Source organism: Manis pentadactyla, chromosome 4 (assembly GCF_030020395.1).
Source record: "Manis pentadactyla isolate mManPen7 chromosome 4, mManPen7.hap1, whole genome shotgun sequence".
Lineage (NCBI taxonomy): Eukaryota > Metazoa > Chordata > Mammalia > Pholidota > Manidae > Manis > Manis pentadactyla.
In genome coordinates, this window is record NC_080022.1 from 46,705,195 (window position 1) to 46,727,292 (window position 22,098).

Sequence of the window (22,098 nt, forward strand, 5' to 3'; positions counted from 1 at the left end):
GGTATTAGCCCCTCACTGGAGGATACTCCTTGCCTATGTATTGTGCTGATTTTAGAATTTCTTAGGACATGAAGATGAAGAAGTTCTAAAAAAAGGTCACCTTCACACTCCCATTCCAAATCGTCAACTAAGCCAAGGTTCTAAAGTCCTAAATCCTCTCTTTAAAATGCTTCTGGTTTTGCATGTTAAAATTAAGAATGAAAAGATATTTCAGTAAGATATAATTTTTAATGCATTAAACATTCAACAACACAAGTTTAGTGGAAAGGCTAAATTTGAAGCAAAAATACAACTTGCCAGTTTAACTGAAAAAGCACTTGAATTCTAGTATATATTGGGCTCTGCAATCTCTTTTTTTCGCCATGCAATGGTTCTCCTAAGACCTGTTCTCTCATCCACTTGCTTTCCTTCTATTATTCTTAAACCATGCTGCATAAAAAGCAAGGTTTGCATTAAGTTTTAGGGAATAAAATAGACTGCTTCCAAAATATTTGTTATTTCAAATAAACATCCAAAGCAAAATTTATAGTCCTTCCTGGGGTTTTGGCTGTCCAAGAGCTGCATATGTATTATATTTATGTCCCCTGCTTCCTCCTATAGAGTGTCAGACAAACGCTGTCACAAAACATGACTGGGCAGGCAAAGCGATGTCTCAAACAAATCACTGCCTACACAATGCAACCAAGGGTACCGTGGTTTGCAAGCCACATTGACAGATTTCAGGACCTGAAAGAGTTCTATTAATCCTCTTCCATGCAACTGAGAAGACAGGGGAAGGAAAGGGCTGAAACCACAGGGAGAAAACACACACGCACGCACGCACGCGCACACACACACACACAGAGCAAGGAGTTGCTTACAAATAATTACAACAGGGGGCCAAATATACTGAAAGGCATGATCATAAAGCCACAGGACCAAATTCTCCAGAGAACATGAAAGGGATAGAATTATTTTATTATCACATTATGCCTGCCAGTCTTCATTAACAGATATCTGTGTGCCTTCTCTGGGTCAAGTATTTTCTAAGTGTTAGGAATTAAAGGGTGAGCAAAAGGTCCAATTCTGAAGGAATGTATAATGTAATTGACAAACAAAAACACAGGAAATGTTTAATAAAATGAGATACTAACAAAGTGCTACTGCAGAAAAACAAAGCTACTAACCCAGTTTGGAATGTAAGGAACCACCGCCTCACAACACGACTGGGAGGTCACACTAAGCCCAAGCATGAAAAATAAGTAGGAGTCAGTCTCAAAAAAAGTGGAGAGCAACTAAATGATTTCAGGATGAATTGACAGTCCAGTGGTTCTCAAAGTCTGGTCTCTGAACTAACAGCAGCAGCAGATCTGGGTTGCCAACTTATAAATGCAGTCTTGGGCCCCCCTCCAGACCTACCAAACCAAAAACTCTGGGGATGAGACTCAGCAATCTGCGCTTCAACAAGTTTTCCCAGCAATCTTGACGCTGCTGGAGTTTGAGAACTACCGATACATGCGACAGTGAAGTGCAATGGACAGAATGCCTGGAGGGTAAACAGGGTTGGATGGGGGTGGGACTTAGGAAGACATGTTGCTGGAGGGATGGGTAGAAGGTGTATCAGGAAAGCCTTTATATATTATGAAAATAACATATTCCCCTGGGGAATAATAGAGAGCCATTAAAATATATACTATGAATATAAAAACCACCAAAAAATGCTAGTGAGTATTAACATGTATATGCACTCACAAAGATAGTACTAAAAATCATCCCAGAGATAAAAAAAGACTGCACAGCTAAACAGCCATGAAGAAAGGGACAAATTCAGCCCTACCTTTCTTTCTGGAGTCTTTCTTGGCGCTGGTTTTCACAGCTACTTGAAGTTCTGTCTCAGTTGACATCCTACTAAATCCTTAGTCCACTTCACACAGATCCCGGGCCTCGGCCAGGCTCATCGAGGACTCCTCTCCCAGGGAACGACTCCTCCCCTCAGAAACAACACCCCGAGCTGCACATTTCACTCACTCCTTTCCAGTGCTGCAAAACAAGCAAAGAGAATATTCTGAATCATCACTTTTGAAGTTAAACAGAAATTAAGGAGAAAAGATGAACTGTCAAACATAGCCAGGAAAATCTTGATCTCATGTACAAACTTCTCGCATGATTTCACCAAGCCATTGACAGGGTTTATAGCAAAGGAAGCAAGACTACCTGCAAAACTAGGTACCTCACTTAAAACAGATGTTTAAACCTCTGCATTTTCCAGAGGGCAAAAAACCAACTCTTTGTTTTCTCTGTTTCTTATTTTCAAGCACTACATGCCACCCAGGAAACAGACCAAAGGCATATTTCCTAAGCAGCCCCGTGGAGACATTTCCAACAGTAGGGCACCCATCCATCAGCCAAGCTTGATCAGAGCCTTGGCAGCTAAAGCAGATCATAGGCAGGTGACCTGTGGTCTGTCCCTCACCAGCAGGCATTGGAGGGGACATGGAGTTGACATACAATTGGGCTCCAAGGGTAAGGTGACAAATGGGGCTGAGATACTTCCCAGCAAGCCAATTTTTATGTCAGCTTACCCCCCAGCTACATGAGCAGACAAGCATTTAATGTGGGGAGAAACAGAAAAGAAGCAGGCAAACATTTCATTCATTCTTTCTTTAATAAATATGCATTGCACATTGCTAGGTACTATTAAGTTCAGACACTGTGCTGGGAAGAGAACATAATGATAATAATGATAATACAACCACTTCAATTACAGCTAGTATTTACTATGCACTTACTATACACTATGCCCTCAGCTACTGCTCCATATACATTATCTCATTCGCTTTCATTTAAATTGAATGAACATATTCCCTATGTCAAGTCAACAGTCTTTCCTAGTGACTATCTTTCTGACACTTATATTGGAGAGTTCAGTTAAAAGTAAACATATCACTAGTTATCCATTTTTTAAGAATATTAAGATAAAGCTCCTGGAAATGGAGCTGTAAACTGTGTAGCCAATTCTTAGCTCATCCACAGATCCAGAACTGTTTGATCTAAACAGGCCAACCCTGAATAACAGTTTCCGCTCAAAAACAATAGTGATCCAAATCTCTTAATTGTGACAATTAAAGATGGATTAACTAGAAGGTCTAATATAAAGGCCACATAAAAGTGTAGTAAGACAATAATGAAGAAATCCTCAACTTATCCAAATATACTCGGTCTGTTTATTTCTGGACAAGCTATTACTTTAAATAGAACACTGGCCCTAAATAGAGGTGCTTGAACTAGAGAATCTAAAGCTATAAACAAGGAAAAGGGAAAATTTTCTCCCTAGAATAGGGTCTATGAAATGACATGTAGAAAATGAGAACTTTTTCTGCCACTTTTGTCTCATCTGTCTGCACCATCATATAAGCCCTTCAAAAGACAACATTCCATGGCAGCTGAGAAAGTCACAAAACTTGGTTATATACGGACATGATTATTTTTATTAACAATACTTATTTCACTGGCACAATGAAATAAGAACCTACTATGGGCTAGGTGCAAATGCTGGCTCATTCACGTCAACAGACATGTAAGCATGCAATCACACTGGCCAAGAGTATGGATTCCTGACCCCTGTCCTCAAAGCAGCTCAGTCTAGCAGAGGCATCGGTCATGTGAGGGACTGCCATACATACGACCAGAACTAAAACAGATAAATACCAGGCATCCTGGGGCACAAAGGAGCAAGTATTCATGTTTGCTTGGAAGAATCAATAAAGCTTCACAGAGGAGAAGCCCTACGCTGGGGGATCTTAAAGGATGATGCTTCAGTCAAGTGGATGATAAGGGAAAGACCCCCGTTTACTCAATACATACATGTTTAGCCAATAATTGAAAGTTGTTTCACGTGGAAGGACCAGCATGTGCAAAGGCATGAAACCTTGAAATAATAGCCAAACTAGCAGCGAGGTGATACACTGTCTCATCTTCCCAACTTTTCTTGTCCTTTTACATTTAATGGGCTTTCTTCTCAAATCTTCCTTGACATTCTACTGACCCATCTAGGTTCAGTTCAAAGGTATCTCAGACAGAAAGATGCTCCGATCCTCTATTAAGTAGAATCTCTCCCTATATAACGATCTGCTTTTTGGTTAACTTCATAGTTTCAGCCATTTATACGCAATTTGATATTGAAGAAGTAACTCATCTCTTTGCCTCAAATTCTCTATCTGCGCAGTGGTTAACAGCACCAACATCATGGTGCCCCAGTGGAAATCCAGTGAGATCGCAGGTGTCACACGCTTGGAAGAGGATCTGGCACACCTCTTGGAAAGCATTTGATAAGTATAAGGCACTAACAGTTTCCCGTTTTAATTGCTCAAAATAACATGGCTGGTATGTGACCACAAGTCCATATTATCCTCCCATTACTGAGGCAGAAATCATGGCAAGTTAAGTCTGCTTTCTGAAGACAAACTGTATGGAGTGATAGAATCTAAGGTATTTCCATCCTGCATGCTGGTCTTATACACAGTAGGTACCTAATCCATAAATACTGAAATGAGAAGAAATGCATAGATATTACACAATTTCAAGCACTCTCAAAATTCAGTGTATTAAGCTGGACTGGATTGAGGCCACTTTCTTGCCTTCAACTTTATGAACCACAACACAGCACCTCTCCCTATTCTGTGGGTATCTCCCACAATACTTGTTACACAAAATTTGATTGTGTTCAAGTGTTACAAGCATTACTTGCAAATGTCTAAAGTACATCCCTATATCAATAATGAGAGGAAACCAGCATCATTTCAAATAAAAACGAAAATAAGGAAGCTGCAGTACGGGAAGAACATACTGTGGCCCAGACCCTGTCACCCCCTTTAATTTTCCAAAAGCCAGAGGTTGAGCAAATGCTGTGAAGTAACTCCAAATTATTTAGGAAATTCGTTTCTTTGTAATTAAGGAGATTAAAGTCCTCTAGGGCCAGAAACCATGTGACAACTCAAATCATTTTTCCCCCGTAAAAGCTGTGAAACCCTATCAGTTAAATTCAGGCTTGCCTAGAATTTTGAAATGCTTCAATAATGTTTCTTTGCTCCACACAATCTGCAGTAATTTAATATTCCTGAAGTGTGTCAGGTTTTTTATAATGAGCTCTTCAAATCTAAATGTGAATTATGTAACATTCCACTACAGACATTCTGTCTAGTGAAGGGCTTCTGAATGTAAAATCCCATGTTCAGTGATTGGTGGAGGGCGGGTAGGGGGGGCAAAAACACCAAACCGCAGAGCAAGTAGGCCTTTTTCTTTTTTGAATAAAGCACAGAGGTTTGAGCAGCTACAACAAGATAAACACATATTAAAACACCTACTATTAAATAAATTTGTATTCTCTCTCCCCACACCTACCCCCTCTTTGTATGATTCCACAGTAGAATAGCTAATGTTTATCAGGGCTCGTTATCTGCCAGGTACTACACTATGAACTCATGTATCATCTTATTCCATCTTTCAACCACTGGCAGAGTTACATATCATTATTATCTTCATTTAACAAATGAGGAAATTGAGGCAGAAACCAGTTGAGGAGCTCGTCCGTGGTTGCAAGATTAGTAAGTACCATAGCAGGGCAGGGTACCAACTATTCTTCTCCCCAGAGTCACTCAAAACTCTCCCCAATGCCCATTAGCTGGTGAACAGACAAACAAAGGTGGTATATCCATACAACAAAATATTATTCAGCCATAAAAAGGAATGAATTATATGATACATACTACAATGTGGATGAACCTTGGAAATATCATTCCAAGTAAGAGAAGTTAGATACAAAAGGTCCCATATTGTATGATTCTATTTATATGAAATATCCAAAATAGATATATCCATAGAATTAGAAAGCAGATCAACGGTCATCAAGCACTGAGGGGAAATGGGGAAGTGGGGAGTGACTGCTTAACAGTTACAGGGTCTCCTTTGGGGGTGATGAAAATATTTTGGAACTGGATAGGTGATGGTTGCACAACATCTTGAACATAGTAAGCACCACGGATCTGTACACATTAAAATGGTTAATTTTATGTGAATTTCATCTGAATTTAAAAAACAAAAAGCGGGTCTCACATCTTTATTTAAGCCTTTACGATACACCAAGAAGACAGCAAATTCTAAAAGGACAACCCAGCCTTAAAAAGCAAATGAAGAGGTAGTCTTCCCAGAGCCAGGATTTTGTGTTGGTGAGGCAGCAACTGCATGGATTAAAAACTGCAAGTCACCACCTCGATGTTTTGTGACTTGGGTTAGCTTAATCAGCTTCATCCCAACTATGAGCAGTGAAAACAGGCCATTTATCAACAGTACGGATGAAAAGCCTGCTTCCTCATCAGTGAAATGGGAAGACCACAAACAAATTCGCGAGAGTTGGAAGATCAGTGAGATCTGGGCACTTAAAAAAGAGTACACATAAATCTGCCTATCTTTACAAAAAGAGATGTGGGGCAACCAGACAGGAATGTAATGAAGTTATTTTTCTACATGGTGAGGTCCTGGGTGGTGGTGACTGGGTATAAGGATATGGCAGAGGCTGATAATTCTCAGGGTATATACCGTTTTGCATAATTTCCACACTGGTAAGTATATGCTTTTTCTACATACCTGAAAAAGTAAAATTGAGTTAACAGGGATGGGAAGTCTGGAGAAAGCTAAAACGAGAAGTGGATTGAAATAAATTAATCAAACTGTATTTTAAATGAACATCATAAACACAACCCCTAGTGGGGTGGGGCAGAAAGAACTAATCCAAGTCATTTATGAACACAGAATTTGACTGTTTACACTTAGTCTTGGGCAGTGTTGGGACAGAAGGGGCTGAAAACACACCTTATACTCAGTTTAGTTGGCTTTTTTTGTAGTGTTACAGGCAAAGCAATTACAAAGCTATTTTAGGTGTATTATTGGACTGAACAAAGGAGTAAATGCTTTGAAGTTCTTCATGTGCATGCACACATGTGTTTACATGCATATATTTCATAGCTCTGCCCAGTGAATGAATCTAGGGCAAAGATACCCCCATTACAGTGTGATACCTAATACCTAGATTTTGGGGTTTACTACCATTACTCAGTAAAAGGAACCTAGGGTTCTTGAACAAATGGGTGATTCCAGAGCTGGGGCAAGGCAGGTACAAGATGAGCCTGAAATATCTTGTTATTCCAGAAAAGGATGAAGTGCTCACAATAAACACAGGAAAATGATGGGGGGCATGTCATGCAGATACCTAAGCTATCTTGGGGGAGCTCTCGCTGGCGTAATCTGGGAAAACTGGAACACCATTGTAATTTAAGGATGGAAATAAATAATAAACCTCTGAAAAAATAGGAATCCATGATCCTGCAGATAACAGACACATAAATAGGGGAAGAAGGGCAGGTTGTCTTGCTTAGAGGAGAACGGGCACCCTCTGGTAAACACAGACGGGAGCGCTGGAGTATAAAATCAACATTGTTGAGCCGGCAAAGTCAAGCTTGGTCAGGCGGGAACCAACAATAAATGCTATATCTAGGGAAAATTTCTGAGGAGAAGCAAGACAGTCGCAGGTCTCAAAGCATCTTCTCACTTACTGTGTATAGTGGCAAGGGGAAAATTTGTGATTATACAATGGAGAAACTGAACAGCACCTCAATTAGGTTACAAAAATGAACCTTCACAAAGAGAGGCCGACGGATAGCATGTGATTCCCTGAGAAGAGCACATCACTCTCATTTAGAATCCTGGCTAGGAATCTCATCAGATGACCCATTTAAAAGTGGGGGGAAAGGACTGTATTCTTCAACACTATACTAATGAGAGGAAAAGGCTGTGGAAATATTTCAGATTTAAGGGAACTAAACAGATATGACAACTAAATGCAATACTTGCACAGGATCCTGAGAAAAGAAATGCTACAAAGAAAATTACTGGACTAATTAACAAATTTGAATATGAATGCCAAATTAGGTAAAAATATGATGTCCATGTTAAATTTATTTAATTTGGTAACTTTCCTATGGCTATGTAGAGAATATACCTAGTCTTTGGGGAGACATACCAAATATTAGGAATAAAGGGCTAAGACATGTGAAACTTATTTGCAAATGTTTCAGAAAAAGTCATATATGTATACACACATACATGCATGCATGTATGTGTGTGCACATATGCATATCCATAGAGAGAGAGAATATACAAATGATAAAAGCAAATGAGAAAATATATTAGAAATAAGTTAAGCTGAGTAAAGGGCCCAGGGTAGTATTTTTGTGTATTATTTTTCTTTTTCCTATAATTTGAGATTTCCAATTTGAAAAAATTAAAAAACAAAAACAAAAGCAAAACCTCAGACCTTAGCACTCAGAGTTATGACAAAGCCAATTCTGGCCTCACTTTTCTTTCAACTTCAGACCTGTTCCAGCTCCCTTGATGGCATGCTTTCTAATTCCCATGGTTAGCTGAGTTTAAAATCAGTTTATGGCTGTCAGTTCTTATTATAGATTCCAGCTTCACCCAGTATCTGCTTGGACTGCCTGACTTGGCAGAGTATCTGGACCAAGGTTGTTTTGAGTAGGTCTCTTTCTTCCTAAGCTCTGAACTTCCTCTCCAGACCATGCCACCATGCTAGGAATTTGCCCACTAGGACTTTCATCTATCTGCCCCAGAGATCATTGCATTGCAAACTTCTTTAATTACTTAGCAAAAGTCAGCCTTTCCTCTATCATCTCCTTCTCCATCCCTGGGTCTAGAGCTTTAACCTGTCCAACCTTTTTCTCTTTTCTAAATATGTCAAGGGCTACCCTGGTCCGATCTACCAATTTGGAAAATGCCTAAAACTCACTCATTCTGCACATTTTTTCTTTGCAGGAACAAGAAAATAGGAAAGAGTGAGGTTTTGTTGAAACCAACAGTAACATTTATTAAAAGGTGCTGGAGATGTTAGCAGTATAAGTAGGAACTTGAGCACAACAATATTCAAAGATACTACACATCTCTCTATTGATTATCACCATCCTCAGAGCATTTGTAGAACCATCATTTGCTTTGACCAAATCCTTTGATAAAAGTAATACATTGTTATAACATTTCCTTTAAAACTCTAAGTTCACAAAATTGATAGATAAACAACCCCACTGGAGGCCCGATCAAAGCTGTTTTGCCACAACTGTGTGGGTCAAGAAAGGGGAGGAAAAAAACCAGAGGTAAGAGGCATCTCTTTGCCTGAGACCTCATCTTCATTATGTTGCTTGTTGGTTATGTTTACCTGATATTATAAAAATAAATAAAAAGAATTTCAGCTTACAAAGAACTTTACAGAAAGCCATTCTCTTTATAAACAGGATAAAATTAATGAGTGAGGAAAACTGGAGTGAGGGGGAAAAAGAATTAGAAACAAAGGTGAAGGAAACAGAAATAGGACACTAAAAATACCTGTACAGTTACATAAGATAGGCTATAAATTTGTCGACGAGATTCCAAAGCAAAGAAGGAAATATGATGAGTTACAGGATCCACAAAGTCCATATTCAAATTATGCATTTTCTATTCCTTTGAACCAGCAATGGAGAACAAAAAGGACCTCTAGGTGTTCATAAAACCAGCGCTGTGTGGTATCCTGGACGAAAGTATCAGCACTGTCTATACAAAAAATGCAACAGTCAATGCCCTTTAACTTAGGCTGAGAACATACATTTAAAGTGTAATTATTAGTAGTAATACTTATAAATAGTGTCAAACAATGTGACCCAAATAATTTTAAATTCTCTATGAACAAAACATGTTTTCTTTTTGTAAATAAATTAAAAAATAAATAAGTGTAATCTTGCTATATAAGTAGCTGGTGGTCTCGCTTTTCCAGGGTAAAATCTAGAATTAAACTATTTAAACAATTTATCAGTTTACTCATCTATGAAATGGGATGATGCTGGATATAACTCATGGGGTTAAGTGAATGGCAATAAATGAAACATCATGAAAGAACTTTTGAAAAAGTAAAATGCTGTATTCCAGAAGGCAGGCACTTATTATTTAGGCATCAGTCAACCTTCAGCAAGGTGGTAAGAGGGACAAAATGTGTTTCTTTAATCAAACTCAAAGCTAACAAGTCAGAACCAGGTTTCAGCTATGTTAAAGGAATTTATGTGACAGCAAAAAAGACACACTTAGGAACATTTCATTTAACTAATGGATCATACAGTTTCATTAAGTATTTACTGCACCATGAAAAGTCATTACATAAACTGAGTATCAGAAAAAACAAGTGTATAAACCTAAAATAATTCCATTAGTGTTTTCAACACTTGGAGTCCCACTTCAACCCAACCTTCTAAAATCCTCACCTCTAATTTCACAAAAATATATGAGCAGATGGTAGAACCTAAAGCAGTAAGCAGTCCAAGGGGCTGGGTTGGAATCCTCCCTGACTCTACTCAACTGCTTAGTAATTATAGGCACTTAAGCTATGTAAGCACTCTGAGCCTCAATTTTATCTATAAAATGGGGAGTCAATAAGTCCCAAGTCTTCAAACCAGGGAGCATGCAACCCAGGGAGTGTTTAAGAAAATCAAATGGCATGAAGAAAACAGACTCTGTACTATCTACTTAGAGTTATTTTTGTCTGAGAAAGTAGGAAATAGTTTATGACTTTGATATGCACATTAATAGCTGCACATGTATATAAATACATATAAAAATTCATACATGGGTGTGGGGTGTGGAATTTTAAAAAATGATCCATTAATGGGGGGTGACAACTGGCAGATGACAGGCAGCTACTCCAGGGGTTTAACAGGGGAACAACTGACACAGTTAAGGCTCTTTCAAAATGATGCAAACCCAGGAATCAGCAGGGACAGGAAGCCAGCAATGCTGGGGACAGGGAGGCCAACTGGGAGACCACTGCATCAGTGCAGCTATTAAGTTTAAAAGCTTACTCTCTTCAATTTTCCTTTTCAAAGATGTCCTAGACAATGAATCTTCAGGAAACAAAAAGTAAAATAGTAAACATGCCCTACTTCTTCAGCATACCACTATTAAATCACAGGCTTTCTAAATCAAATCAATGTCTCTACATCAATCAATCAACCAATTAAATCAACCTACATTTCCTAAGCACCTACTCTGCACCTACACAGCAGACCCCCTGCTACATGCTGGACAGAAATGATTCAAGGCCTGCTGGCTGCTCCCCTCTCCCAGGGGCAGGGACTGGCCTCAGGTGGCCTTCATATCTGTTCCCCTACACTTCTCCTGAAGGGCTCCTCCCTCATGGGCTTTCTAGCCATGATGCCCACTTGAAACCCTTTAGCCATGAGAAGGTGAGGCTCGGTGCTCATTTGCTCTTCATGACTGATCCTCTAAGTCCCCATTCCCTCCACAACGTGTCTGAGTAACTTGGAAATCATTGCTATTCCCTGGGGTCTGACAAGAAGAAAAGACAAGTATTTAATTAGGCCTTCCCGGTGAAGGTAATTTTAAATAAACAAATGCTGCATTTGGCTGCTTCACCTGCTGATTTACCTAAAACATATACTAACATTATTTACTCTCCTTTCCACAAGCTGCATTTCATTATCTTCCAAGTTGACAATGGGAAAGAAGAGAACAACATAGGCCAATATCTGTAAGTGACAAGTCAGGCGAGTGTGCAACAGGTGTCCCCAAGCTGCCTGGCTTTGAGAGTAGCTCTGGGCAGGGGCTCATCCCGAAGCGGCCCATCTTGCAGAAGCTGGATCACAACGGCCCTAGGTCGTTCCTCTCGCAACAGTCCTTCCCGCTGGTCCCGTCCAGGGCCTCAGCCAACACACCTCCCTCTCACATGCCCAGAGAGCCAAGGACGGGCAGCATGCCTTCCCCAGCCACTGATGCCGCTGACATCCTAGCTCCATTCTGCTCACTCTTGTCAACCACCGGATTTTTTTTACCACCTTCCTTTTGAAAAATAATAATAATAATAAAAGGCCCATCATGTTCCTTTGCTTCATTAATGACTTGCGAGTCCGATCTCGATCACTGTAAGATAGGATACACGGATGGCTCAGATTTTCTCCACAAGAGGATCTGCGCTTGACAGGAAGCAACCCAGTTTCCACAATTATCTCCCTGACAAAAAGCACACACAACAGTGATAACGGTGGGGATGTGTTTGGCTAAAGCCATAAATGGGGATGGATGCTCTGACAAAGGAGCTTTTTTTGGTTTGTTTCCTGATTTGTAAATATATTCATTTGAACCTTCTCACAGAAACATAAAAATTAAGTCGCCCTTGGCAAATACTAAGGAACTCACCAACATGGAAAGCTGCTGCTTCTCCATGGAACTCCCTGCTCACTGTTACACCAGCAAAGCCCTTCAAATATTGGTTCAAGTACCCCTCCAGGGAGAAGGCTCACCTGACCGCGTGCCTGTCCCTGAGCCTTGGCACACTAGCCTCTCATGACAAGTGAGGTGGAGGTTCCCAAACTCTGACGCACACTGGAATCACCGGAGGAGCTGGAAAAAACTATTGATGTTTGTCTCCCATGCTGGGATTCTTATTTAACTAGTCCGAGGGGCAACCTAGGCATTGGAAGTCATAATTCCCCAGGTGATTCAAATATGCTGCAAAGTTTGGGAAGCCCAGGCATAACGATTAAGAGAAATCACACATGCCTTCAGGGCCATGACCCCACTCTCTCCCTAGTCCCATAGGGTCAGGCCAGTATTGAACAACCGAGCCTGAATCCATTCCCTACAAAATGCAAGGATACACACCAGATTTGGTGAGTTTACTAAATGACATAATTCATATAAAATGCTTATCACATAGTGTAGTAAGTGCTGGTGGTAGGCAAGAAAATGTCCCCCTCCCCACCCAGCACGCAAAGATGTTCATGTCCTAATTATTGCAATATGATTTAGATGAGTTAGATAAAGAGAATTTGGACTTTTAAACTAATGAGGTTTGATTGAGATTTGAGGTTTAGAACTGATGAGATCATAGAGAAATCTTGCATTTGGGCCAGATGTGAATTTTGGTGGCCAGGGGGTATAGACTGTGATAGAACAGTGGCCCCCACTGATGTCCACTCCCCTATCTGAGCACTAGCTGACCGCACTGAGAGTTGATTCCTGCCCAAGGGACAATTCCTTGGCTGCCCAGCAACCACAGCTTGTCCTGGCAGGAAGAGTTAATCCAAACTGGACATATGAGGAGATAGGCATATTTTCTGTCTCAAGAATTTGAACTCACTGAAAGAGACTCTGCCCAGTGGTAATGGAACCAGCAATGGAAAGATGCACAGGGAGAAGCCAGGAGGCAGCAATGGGAGGACTGAGCAGAAGTTAGCAAAAGTGAAGACTGGCAGAAGCCACAAGTAGAGACAAAATATATAATTAGGGAATGAGATCATTTTCAGTAGAAGTAGACACTGAGGGTACCCAATGGCAGGGAGTCAACAGATCTCAACCAAGTCTTGTGCAATGGGGACAACAAGATAACCTAGTCCCTGAGAGATACCCAGGCTTCTTCCTGGGAAACTATACCACCTCTGTGAGCCCAGGATGGAGGGCTATTCTGAGACTCCAGAGAAATGCCTCCCTGCTGCTCTTGGCCGTGCATAGCCAGCCCTCCTTATTGGGTGAGACTGTAACAAACAGCCTGAGGCTCACGCTGGTGAACCTATCTCTCCTCTCATCTGAACTCTTAAATCCATCACTATTCATATCTTGTAGTTGGCACAGACATAAAAACATGAACATCAGAGTCTCACAGACCCCCCTTGGGTTTTCAAATCCGGGCTCCGCTAACTCCCAGCTCTATAACTTGTGGTAAGTCTCTTGAAGTCTTTGAGCTTCAGTTTCTACCTCTATGAAGCTGGGAAATTGGTCCCTTACCTCTAATGGTTGCTGAGTAGAATAAATAAGATAATATATGCAAATTGCCTGGTAATACAGAAGGTATTCATTACATACTGTTGGCCTTCTCTTCCCTCTATTGCATTCGCATACAATTCTTGAGAAGGAAAAGGGATAAATTTCTGATATTCTTTCCTATACTATATACCTATTGCTTTTCCAATATATACCTGTCAAATGAATCAGGAAGCAATTACCAAAAACTATTTCTGCTTTGATATGAATCTGATATGTTAACTTAACCTGACCTTCAGGCTTCAGTCCAGCACACTTCCCAAACTCAGCTCTGTTCTTCCCCCTCACACATGCTACAGCATACCAGGTCCATCACAGACCCCCGAGATCTATGGTCATCCACTGCTACACTTCCTCACCTAGTCAACCTCAGCCCCTGCTTTGAGGTCCCTTCAGGAAACAGATAACAAACTCAAAATAGGCTTATTCCAGAAGCATTAATAAAGGCATTATTTACACAAGGGTGGAGTGTGTTGAAGGGAAATGTCAAAGGACTCTGTAATATCCCAGGGACAGAGTAGCAGAACCATTACCTCCCCTAGACTTGACGTGGTGGGAGAGGGAGGGGTGACCAGAATCAGGAGGGAACCCTGTAGAGAAAGCTGCCTTAAAGGGAGGAGTGACCTTCAATCTAGGATGAAGCAAGTCCACGACCAGGAGAAAGCCTAAAAGCAGATCAAAGCACATAGACTTCACTCTCCTCCCTCCCATCTTTGAGCTCCTGCCGGAACTCAGCATTGGCTAATCCTGAGCAGAGGCCAAGAGGCCAGGAAGCCCGTGCATGCAGTCCACACAGGCCAGCCTTCTGGAGTGAGGAGAAAAGGGCAAATACCGAAGAGCCAGCTCAAGGTCCAAGCGATCGCCCTCCACGAAAGACTCTCTGTCACAGCCTGCCTCCTTCAGAATCCCTGAGGAACTCTCTGACTACACATCTCCTTGTGACAGAGCAAAGCAGAGGAGAAAAGCAGAAAGAAAAACAGAATTACACTTGTGAGAACCAACTGTGTGCCACATTCTGGGCTGGGCACTGTGCACGCCTCATCTCATTAATCCTTACAATGTGGGAAGCATTATCATCTCGATTTTGTAGTAGGGGTAACTGAGGCACAGAAATGCTGAACTATTAAGCCCCAGGTCCCATTTCTAGGGTTGTCCCAGACCTAGGATGTAAGTGCATCTGACTCCAAATACTACATTGCCTCCATTAAGCCATCCTGTCTTACATCAATTGCCATTTTTTAAACTTTACCTGTATTTGGCCCACGATGAGCACGAAGGCCCCTTGAGGGCACAGATGGTAATCCATGTCTCCTGCACCTCCTTGTGCTCCTGCGCTAATGAGATGCAAGAAAGTCTCACATACAGCAGAGTAAATAAAACCACAAGATTTTTGAAATCTCCATAATCCTATTTTCCCTCAGTTTAAAAATAACCTGTTTTGCCAAATATTCAGAAACTTCTTTTCTCTCTCTAAACAGACTCTGGTGTGTTTTTTTTTAAACACATCTCATACTGGGATTCACAACTCATCACTCCCACAAGAAATACCCTCAGGCTCCTTGTCTATTCAGGCAAGTGCTTGGTAAATTTGGAAAACAGTTTAGATTAACTTCTGCCTGCCAAGTGTGAGGATTCTGGGTAGCCTTCTCTTACACAAAGTTTTAAAAGAAATATAACGTTTGTTTCCTTAAGCATACCCAACCACATTTTTTTTAAATGGACTCTTTGGTCTTCATTACCACTAATAAAAACAATAAAATGATTAATAATACAACTATGGCAGTTCTGTTTATTTGATGTTATGTGTGTATAAATATTACCTGACAAGTATTTCTGAAAGCCCTCAAGTGCCTTTCTGACATTTCATCATTAACTCCTTTTGCCTTCTCTGCAGGGTAGCAAAGGTGAGCTGGTGTGAGCTCCATGTGGGCCGAGGCCTGAGGCCCCAACAACTCCTTCCTCCAATTCACACTTGCCTCCCATTTTCATTTTTAATGGGAAAACAAGAAGCCAGTTAGAACATAGCAGTAATGAAAAGAAAGGATCTCTAACTTTTTTAGGAGGGTGCCCTTGACTATGCATGCATTTGCCATTTCTTTTCTAACAACTGTCACAATTTGCCCATGTATTTTCCTTTTCGCACACTCACTTTATCTTCATGACAGCTCAGTAAGTAGGTTGGCTGCCACTATTTCCCATGGCTGGTAAGAAGGGAGGGGTCACAGCTTTCCCAGCTAGGAAGTGAATCCATGTCTTCTGGATTCCAAGCTCTTTTTTGGTACCTTACAAATACCTGACTCCTGGGTCTATATTATGCTTCCTCACAGGTTATCAGCTCTAAGGTTAGAATTAATACCATGGGGACAAAGAGAAGGGGGCTCAGGTGGGATGACAGCGAGAGGGGCAGAGACTGTTGCTAGACATTAACTGGCCCCTATTCTCCCCTCTCAACCTCAGCTGGTAAGAGCACACCTCCCTCCCCATCTGCTGAATCCAGACCACACTCCCTCCTCATCTGCTGAATCCAGACCACACCTCCCTCCCCATCTGCTGAATCCAGACCATATTTCCTTCCCCATCTGCTGAATCCAGACTACAACTTTGCCTAGCCTAGCCACCTGGGCCAAAGGCCTGTGGGGCCACTGACCTCAATAATGAATCCTTTTCCGTCTTTGGAGAGAACTTTAGCCTTTGGTCATTTAAATTCACAGTATAAATTAGGAGTATTCTTTAGAGAAAAAAGATCAAGAAAAGATAACAGAATTAATACTAAATGGCTTCCAAGAGCCAAAGTGGTAAGTAAATTACTCCAGATTTTTAATTGGGTTATTTCTAAAGAGTGAGCCTGTCTTGATTAGGTCCCCATTAACTGGCAGTTTCCAGAAAGCAAACAGCTAGTCCTGCAAATAGTCATTCACTTGTTATTTGTGATTCTTTAGGTATAACCAGCTAATATCTAACTAAGGAGTAAGAGATATATGATCAGAAGCATGAAAAGATCTCTTCCCTCAGGAATTCCAGGGATAAACACCCACCCCCACAACAAAAAAAAATTCACAGAGTTTAGAAAAGGAGTATATGAAGTAGTTCTTTGAAATGTTTCATGAAAGCTATGAATCCCCCAAGCTCAAGTCAAGATCTTAAGATGTAAGGTGGGGATTTAAAAAAATTCAAAAGTGAAATGTAAAACCAATATAGTTTAAAAGCACAATTTAAAAACTGTCAATATGATATACAATGACTTTTCATCTCCTAACTTATCCCATCATTTTGTTGGCACATTGCCACAAAATCACAATAAAAGAGGACGTCACTTATAATAATAATAGGATTCTACAGATAAAAAGTACTTTCACATCTTTGCACCCAAATAAAATTATCTTAATACCCTTGGAGAAATACAAAGTAGGAATCTTGATCTTCATTTTAAAGATTGGAAACTGAGGCTCTGAGAAGAAGGGTGACTTCCCCAGAGCTCTGGTACAAGTAAGTGACTGCATCCAAGTTAAGATCGAAGGCTTCTAGCCTGGAGTTTTAAAGGTAGAAAGGATCTTGAATGTCATCAAGACCAATGGCCTAGAATCTTCATTTGACAGATGAGGAAATGTGTCAGAGATCAGATGGTTTGCCCCAAGTCGCCCAACTAGAAAATCACAGAGAACAATTAGCTAGGTCATCTGATTCCTAGTCCACTTCTGACACCACTGTGGTCCAATGCATATATCATTCATCAGTCATACAAAGCATTTCCATATGATTTCATATTATTAGACAATGTCTAATGTCATTCACTTTAATAGGACCCCTGCTCCAAGAATAAGTTTTTGAAACACTTCAAAAAGCATAAGAGAGATCTTTGAAAGAAATAAAGGAAGTAAGACTTCTGCCCACACTGTAGGAGGAGCCCTTCATTCGGAACATGATTTACCAAAACTCAGTTTCAGAGAGTCACATTCTAAAAAGCATTTTTCCTAGAACTTCAGGCACAAGCGAGAGAGAGCTCAGAAAGCATCTCTCCTACCCAGGGGAAATAGCCTCTGCATGCTAAAAGCAAACAAAACCCAACAACCTGAGCAAATTAATTTCTAATAAAGAGCTCTACTCAGAGATAAAATAATTAAATGTTACATTACCCATGTGATCATGTAAAGCACGGCTCTTGGAGACAGCTGTCCTGAGCCTTGTAGGAGCTCAGAGTCAACCCACAAAGGAGGAAGGACAAAGTTCACAGCTGGGATCACAATTAAGGAGTCTCAGTGATTGCCAAAGGAGTTTGGCCAGGTGCAATCACATGGGTAGAGGAGGTTCATGTCCTGCCGTGAACACCATCCAGGCAAGGGGCATTCAAACACAGGCCCCCTCCATTCCAAACACATTTCTTTATACAGTCCATCAACACATAGTTTAATTTACTGACAGCAGCCTGTTTGCCATGCATGGTCCAGCGCTGGGAGTGCAGCCCGTGTCTTGGTGGAGGAAGGCAGACAGTAACAAATGAGTAAGTCAAGTGCAACATGTCAGATGTGGGAAGAGCTATGTAGTGAAAAGGGTGGGGCGGGAATAAGAAGTGTTGGGAAGGGACACATTTTTTTCCAGTGAATAGTCAGGGAAGGCCTTCTTAAGATGACACTGGTGCAAAAATGCATGCCCAAAATTCCTGAGACAGAAATGAGTGTGTTCAAAGGGCAGTGGGGAGGCTAGTGTGAACTGGAGGGGAGAAGGAGAAAGAAGGTGAGGAGGAGACCCAGAGGGGGAGGCCAGAGCCAGGCTGTGGGGTGGAGAGTGCAACAGGCCTTTGCTCTTAAGGAGGCTACAGTCTAGTCATAAGCAGTTCTGCTAGGAAGGCTTGGTTTTTCAGAATGGACATGACTGCTCACTAGCTCTGTGACCAGGGAAACTTCTGTGAGGCTCCATTCCCTCATTTGTAAAATAAGAATAAAAATTGTTGTATCTCTCAGACTAATCCTGCTCTTTTGCCATCTTTCAAGATGATTTCAAAATGCTCGACTCCCATGGGTCCTCTCTTCCTGCGCGCACCTCCAAGCCACAACAGATAAGAAACGCGGACACAGGGAGCCAGGTTCTTGCTAAAGAAAATATAAGTAGTGCCAGAACAAGGATTTGAACACAGGTCTCCGTGACTTCAAAAGCGGTGGCACTGAGTTGCCTGTTCTAGCTGGAAGGGTCACGCGGTACAGGAAGGGCACTATGACCCTGTGACGGCTCCGGCTGTCCCAGTGACCCAGTTCTGTGGGACATGGAACAAAGTGCTCTCTCCCACCATGAGAGCCGGACACTCCTACATGGGGATGCTGCCCAGCTCAGGGGTGGCTTCTCTTGGGAAGTCTGGGTCCCAGAAAACTGATCATGTTGGGAAACTGAGGCAACTATCTAGGCCATCAAACCTCTCAGACTTATAAAGTCAAACTTTGAGAAAAAAAGAGACAGACTTTAAACTCTCAATAGCTTTCTTAGTATAATGAGGGTTTTTTCCTTCCCAAGGAAGGCTTCCTGCCTCCAGCCCATCTAAAGAAGAAGAAAGAAAATAAGTTATGCTCATCAGCATGTGTTTATGGCACTGGACCTTGCTCCCAATAAATCAAGAATCAGGAGAAGTTAATGTTTTTCTGTTTGCTTTTCTACCTGGAATGCCCCACACCTTTTATGTCCAACAGAAGCTATATCCAGGCAAAGGTCACTGGTGGACACCTCCCGACAAGCCTACTGAACTTGGTGTTGTATTAGTGTGTTGATAGATGTTTGCATCTTTCTCACGGACAGTGAAACAGCAGCAGCTAAGCATGATGGCGACAATGATAAAGTAAGAGACCATGAAGGGACGTCAGCTGGAGATGTAACTCCTGGTTCCTCACCTGTTTCCCAACCTAGATTTCTCATCTCTGAAATGTGACTACTAAAAGTTATCTTGAAATGTTATTATTATAGGGAAAATAAAGTATGTCGAGTCCCTGGGCCCACAGTAATTCCTCAGCAACTGAGAGCTGTTCTTCTCCATTAAAATAAAGATGAATGAGATTTGCATGGCTCTTTTCCATCCATGATCCCCATGAGAAATCCCCAGACCTTACCTTGTGATCTTCCACTTAGTCGCCAAAATATAGAATCCAGAGGTGGAATGGGGTTTAGAAATAATGTGTTTCATTTTACCAGTGGGAAACTGAGTCCCAAAAAGGGGGTATGTTACAATTTTATCTAAGTCTTCTATAACAATAAGAAACCTCTGCTTCATGATAATATCAGCCAGAGACAGCACTGCATCACGACTAAATGCCCGGGGCACATCACCAGAGCATGGACGAATGTACCCAGAGCAAATTCATTTGTTGTGATACAAGACTCACCCAAAGACTTTAAGACGACTCTATTTCACTCAGGAGAGTGGAGGGAAGCACCTTGTGCCTTGGATGTAAAGTGACCCTGTGTGTGCTGGACTCCTGCTCAGAGAAATGAAGGCCAAATTTCCAAAGGTTCTAATTTCCAGAAGTGGCTGCTGGGCAGAATGCTGTGTGCAAACTCCCACGCTGCTGCTCTCCACCTGTTTCTCCACTTGCTCATTATATCAGCTCCCCACTCGGTCTAACTGAACAGGGATGCTTCTGCAGGATCAAAGTGTCTGTTAGAACAAGGCAGGGCCCACAGAGCCTCAGTGGTTCTCGCTCCCATCAGAACTGGGAGGGCCTGTGCATTTGCTCAGGAATCCTGGGATGAAGCCCTTTGGAAAGAAGGTGCAGAGCCTTTCTGTTTCATTTTCCCGGAGCAGATGGGGTGCTAAAATTAAGGATGCAGTGCCCTAGTTTCCCGGCACCTACTGTGCCTGTGGAAAGAATGCTTAGGCTAAGAGAGAGAGCGGGATAAAGCCAACTGAGAATGAGGCCTCAAGGTGCAGAAGGGCAAGCGCACATTGGGAGTGTACATCTGTCTGCCCATCTCCCGTGTGCTGTGAGCAAGCTGCAACTGGCCTGAGCCCTGTCATGGTCCCCACACTGTGACTTCCAGAGGCCCCCAACCAATTCTTCTGCGTCCCTTCCTACAGGTTACAAATTACATCCTGGGACTGTATATAAAGCTAAACATGATCTTAGACACTAAAAGTTCATTTCCTTCTTCAGATTTTAAAGGAAATTAAAGCATTTTTTTAGGGGCTCCTAAAAGCATGGTGGGACAGGAGGCATTGTGCTGCTCTTCTCATGGGTAAGACAGCCACAGCGCCTTAACCCAAAACTGAAATTGACGGCACCTAGCTCTCAACACGTCTGAGCCTGAGCGGCTTCATCTGTAATTCACCTGGCACCAGGTCTAGTATCCAGCATATGCCCAATGGCTCCTAATACTATTATTATTATTGTTATTACAAAAACAATAACAATATTACTGCTGTTATTACTCAAAAAATGTAACTTAGAGATTCTTCCAAGAAAACAGGATAGTGAGCCTTTTGGAAAGGGACACGTTAAGTTTGTTCTCTATGTGATTTACTCATTATCGACTCCTCAAAATCTCTCAATAGTTGTGAGAACATGGCCATGACTCAATAGATGCACACAGTAAATAATGATATTGAGCTTAAATGGAAACATTGTTCTTCCAAAGAGTAACTTTTACCAAACTGTCTATATTTGCTTATATAACTGCCTTAGTGGAGACAGGTCTTAATTTTTTTAAATATAAAAATGTCACAGCACTTGAAAAAAAAAAGAATCAATGTCCCAAGCTCTGTGGGCTGAAACTCAAGCGAGGGCACAGAGTCTGGGGGGACCAACTACTCTGCAGTCTCACACGTGGCACCACAGGCCTGACTCAGCTCCTGTCAGAGGCTCAGCAGGCCTTTCACACTCCAGGCCCCGGCCCCTTTCTCTGCCAATCCCAGCCTATGCCAGGGCCGACGGGAGGCTCGCAGGAGCTAATGAACATTCAGTAGGCAATTTACTAGTGTTTCCCACAGATTTCTCTACTCCTTAAAGATAGTCTTTAAAAATAAGTAAGGAATGGACAGATGGAAGAGAAGACAGAAGGAAGGCAAAAGGGATGAATTCACTGTTAAATAGTTCCAAAAATATTTCATAATGGTCCCTGATGACTTGAAAAATCATATTGGGTATTGGTATATTAGAAACTTTGAAAGATCCTTTGTTAAAGAAATCTGCTTTACCTTTATGACCAGAAATCCCATAA

General features: G+C 41.5%; 1 protein-coding gene across 7 annotated transcripts in view; it reads right to left on the bottom strand.

Moving 5' to 3' along the window:
* DAB1 (DAB adaptor protein 1) overlaps nucleotides 1-22,098 on the bottom strand; it is a 1,149,186-nt gene that overhangs the window by 298,257 nt on the left and 828,831 nt on the right. For 5 of the 7 annotated variants that reach the window (XM_036911229.2, XM_036911228.2, XM_036911230.2 and 2 more), the window contains one exon: nucleotides 1,817-2,019. In XM_036911229.2, coding sequence (XP_036767124.2) covers nucleotides 1,817-1,883 — 67 coding nt within the window. In that variant the 5' untranslated portion in view covers nucleotides 1,884-2,019. Of the gene's footprint in view, nucleotides 1-1,816; nucleotides 2,020-15,154; nucleotides 15,240-15,725; nucleotides 16,352-18,038; nucleotides 18,134-22,098 lie in introns of those variants that run through there. The other 2 variants (XM_036911225.2, XM_036911224.2) reach the window with 2 other exon arrangements.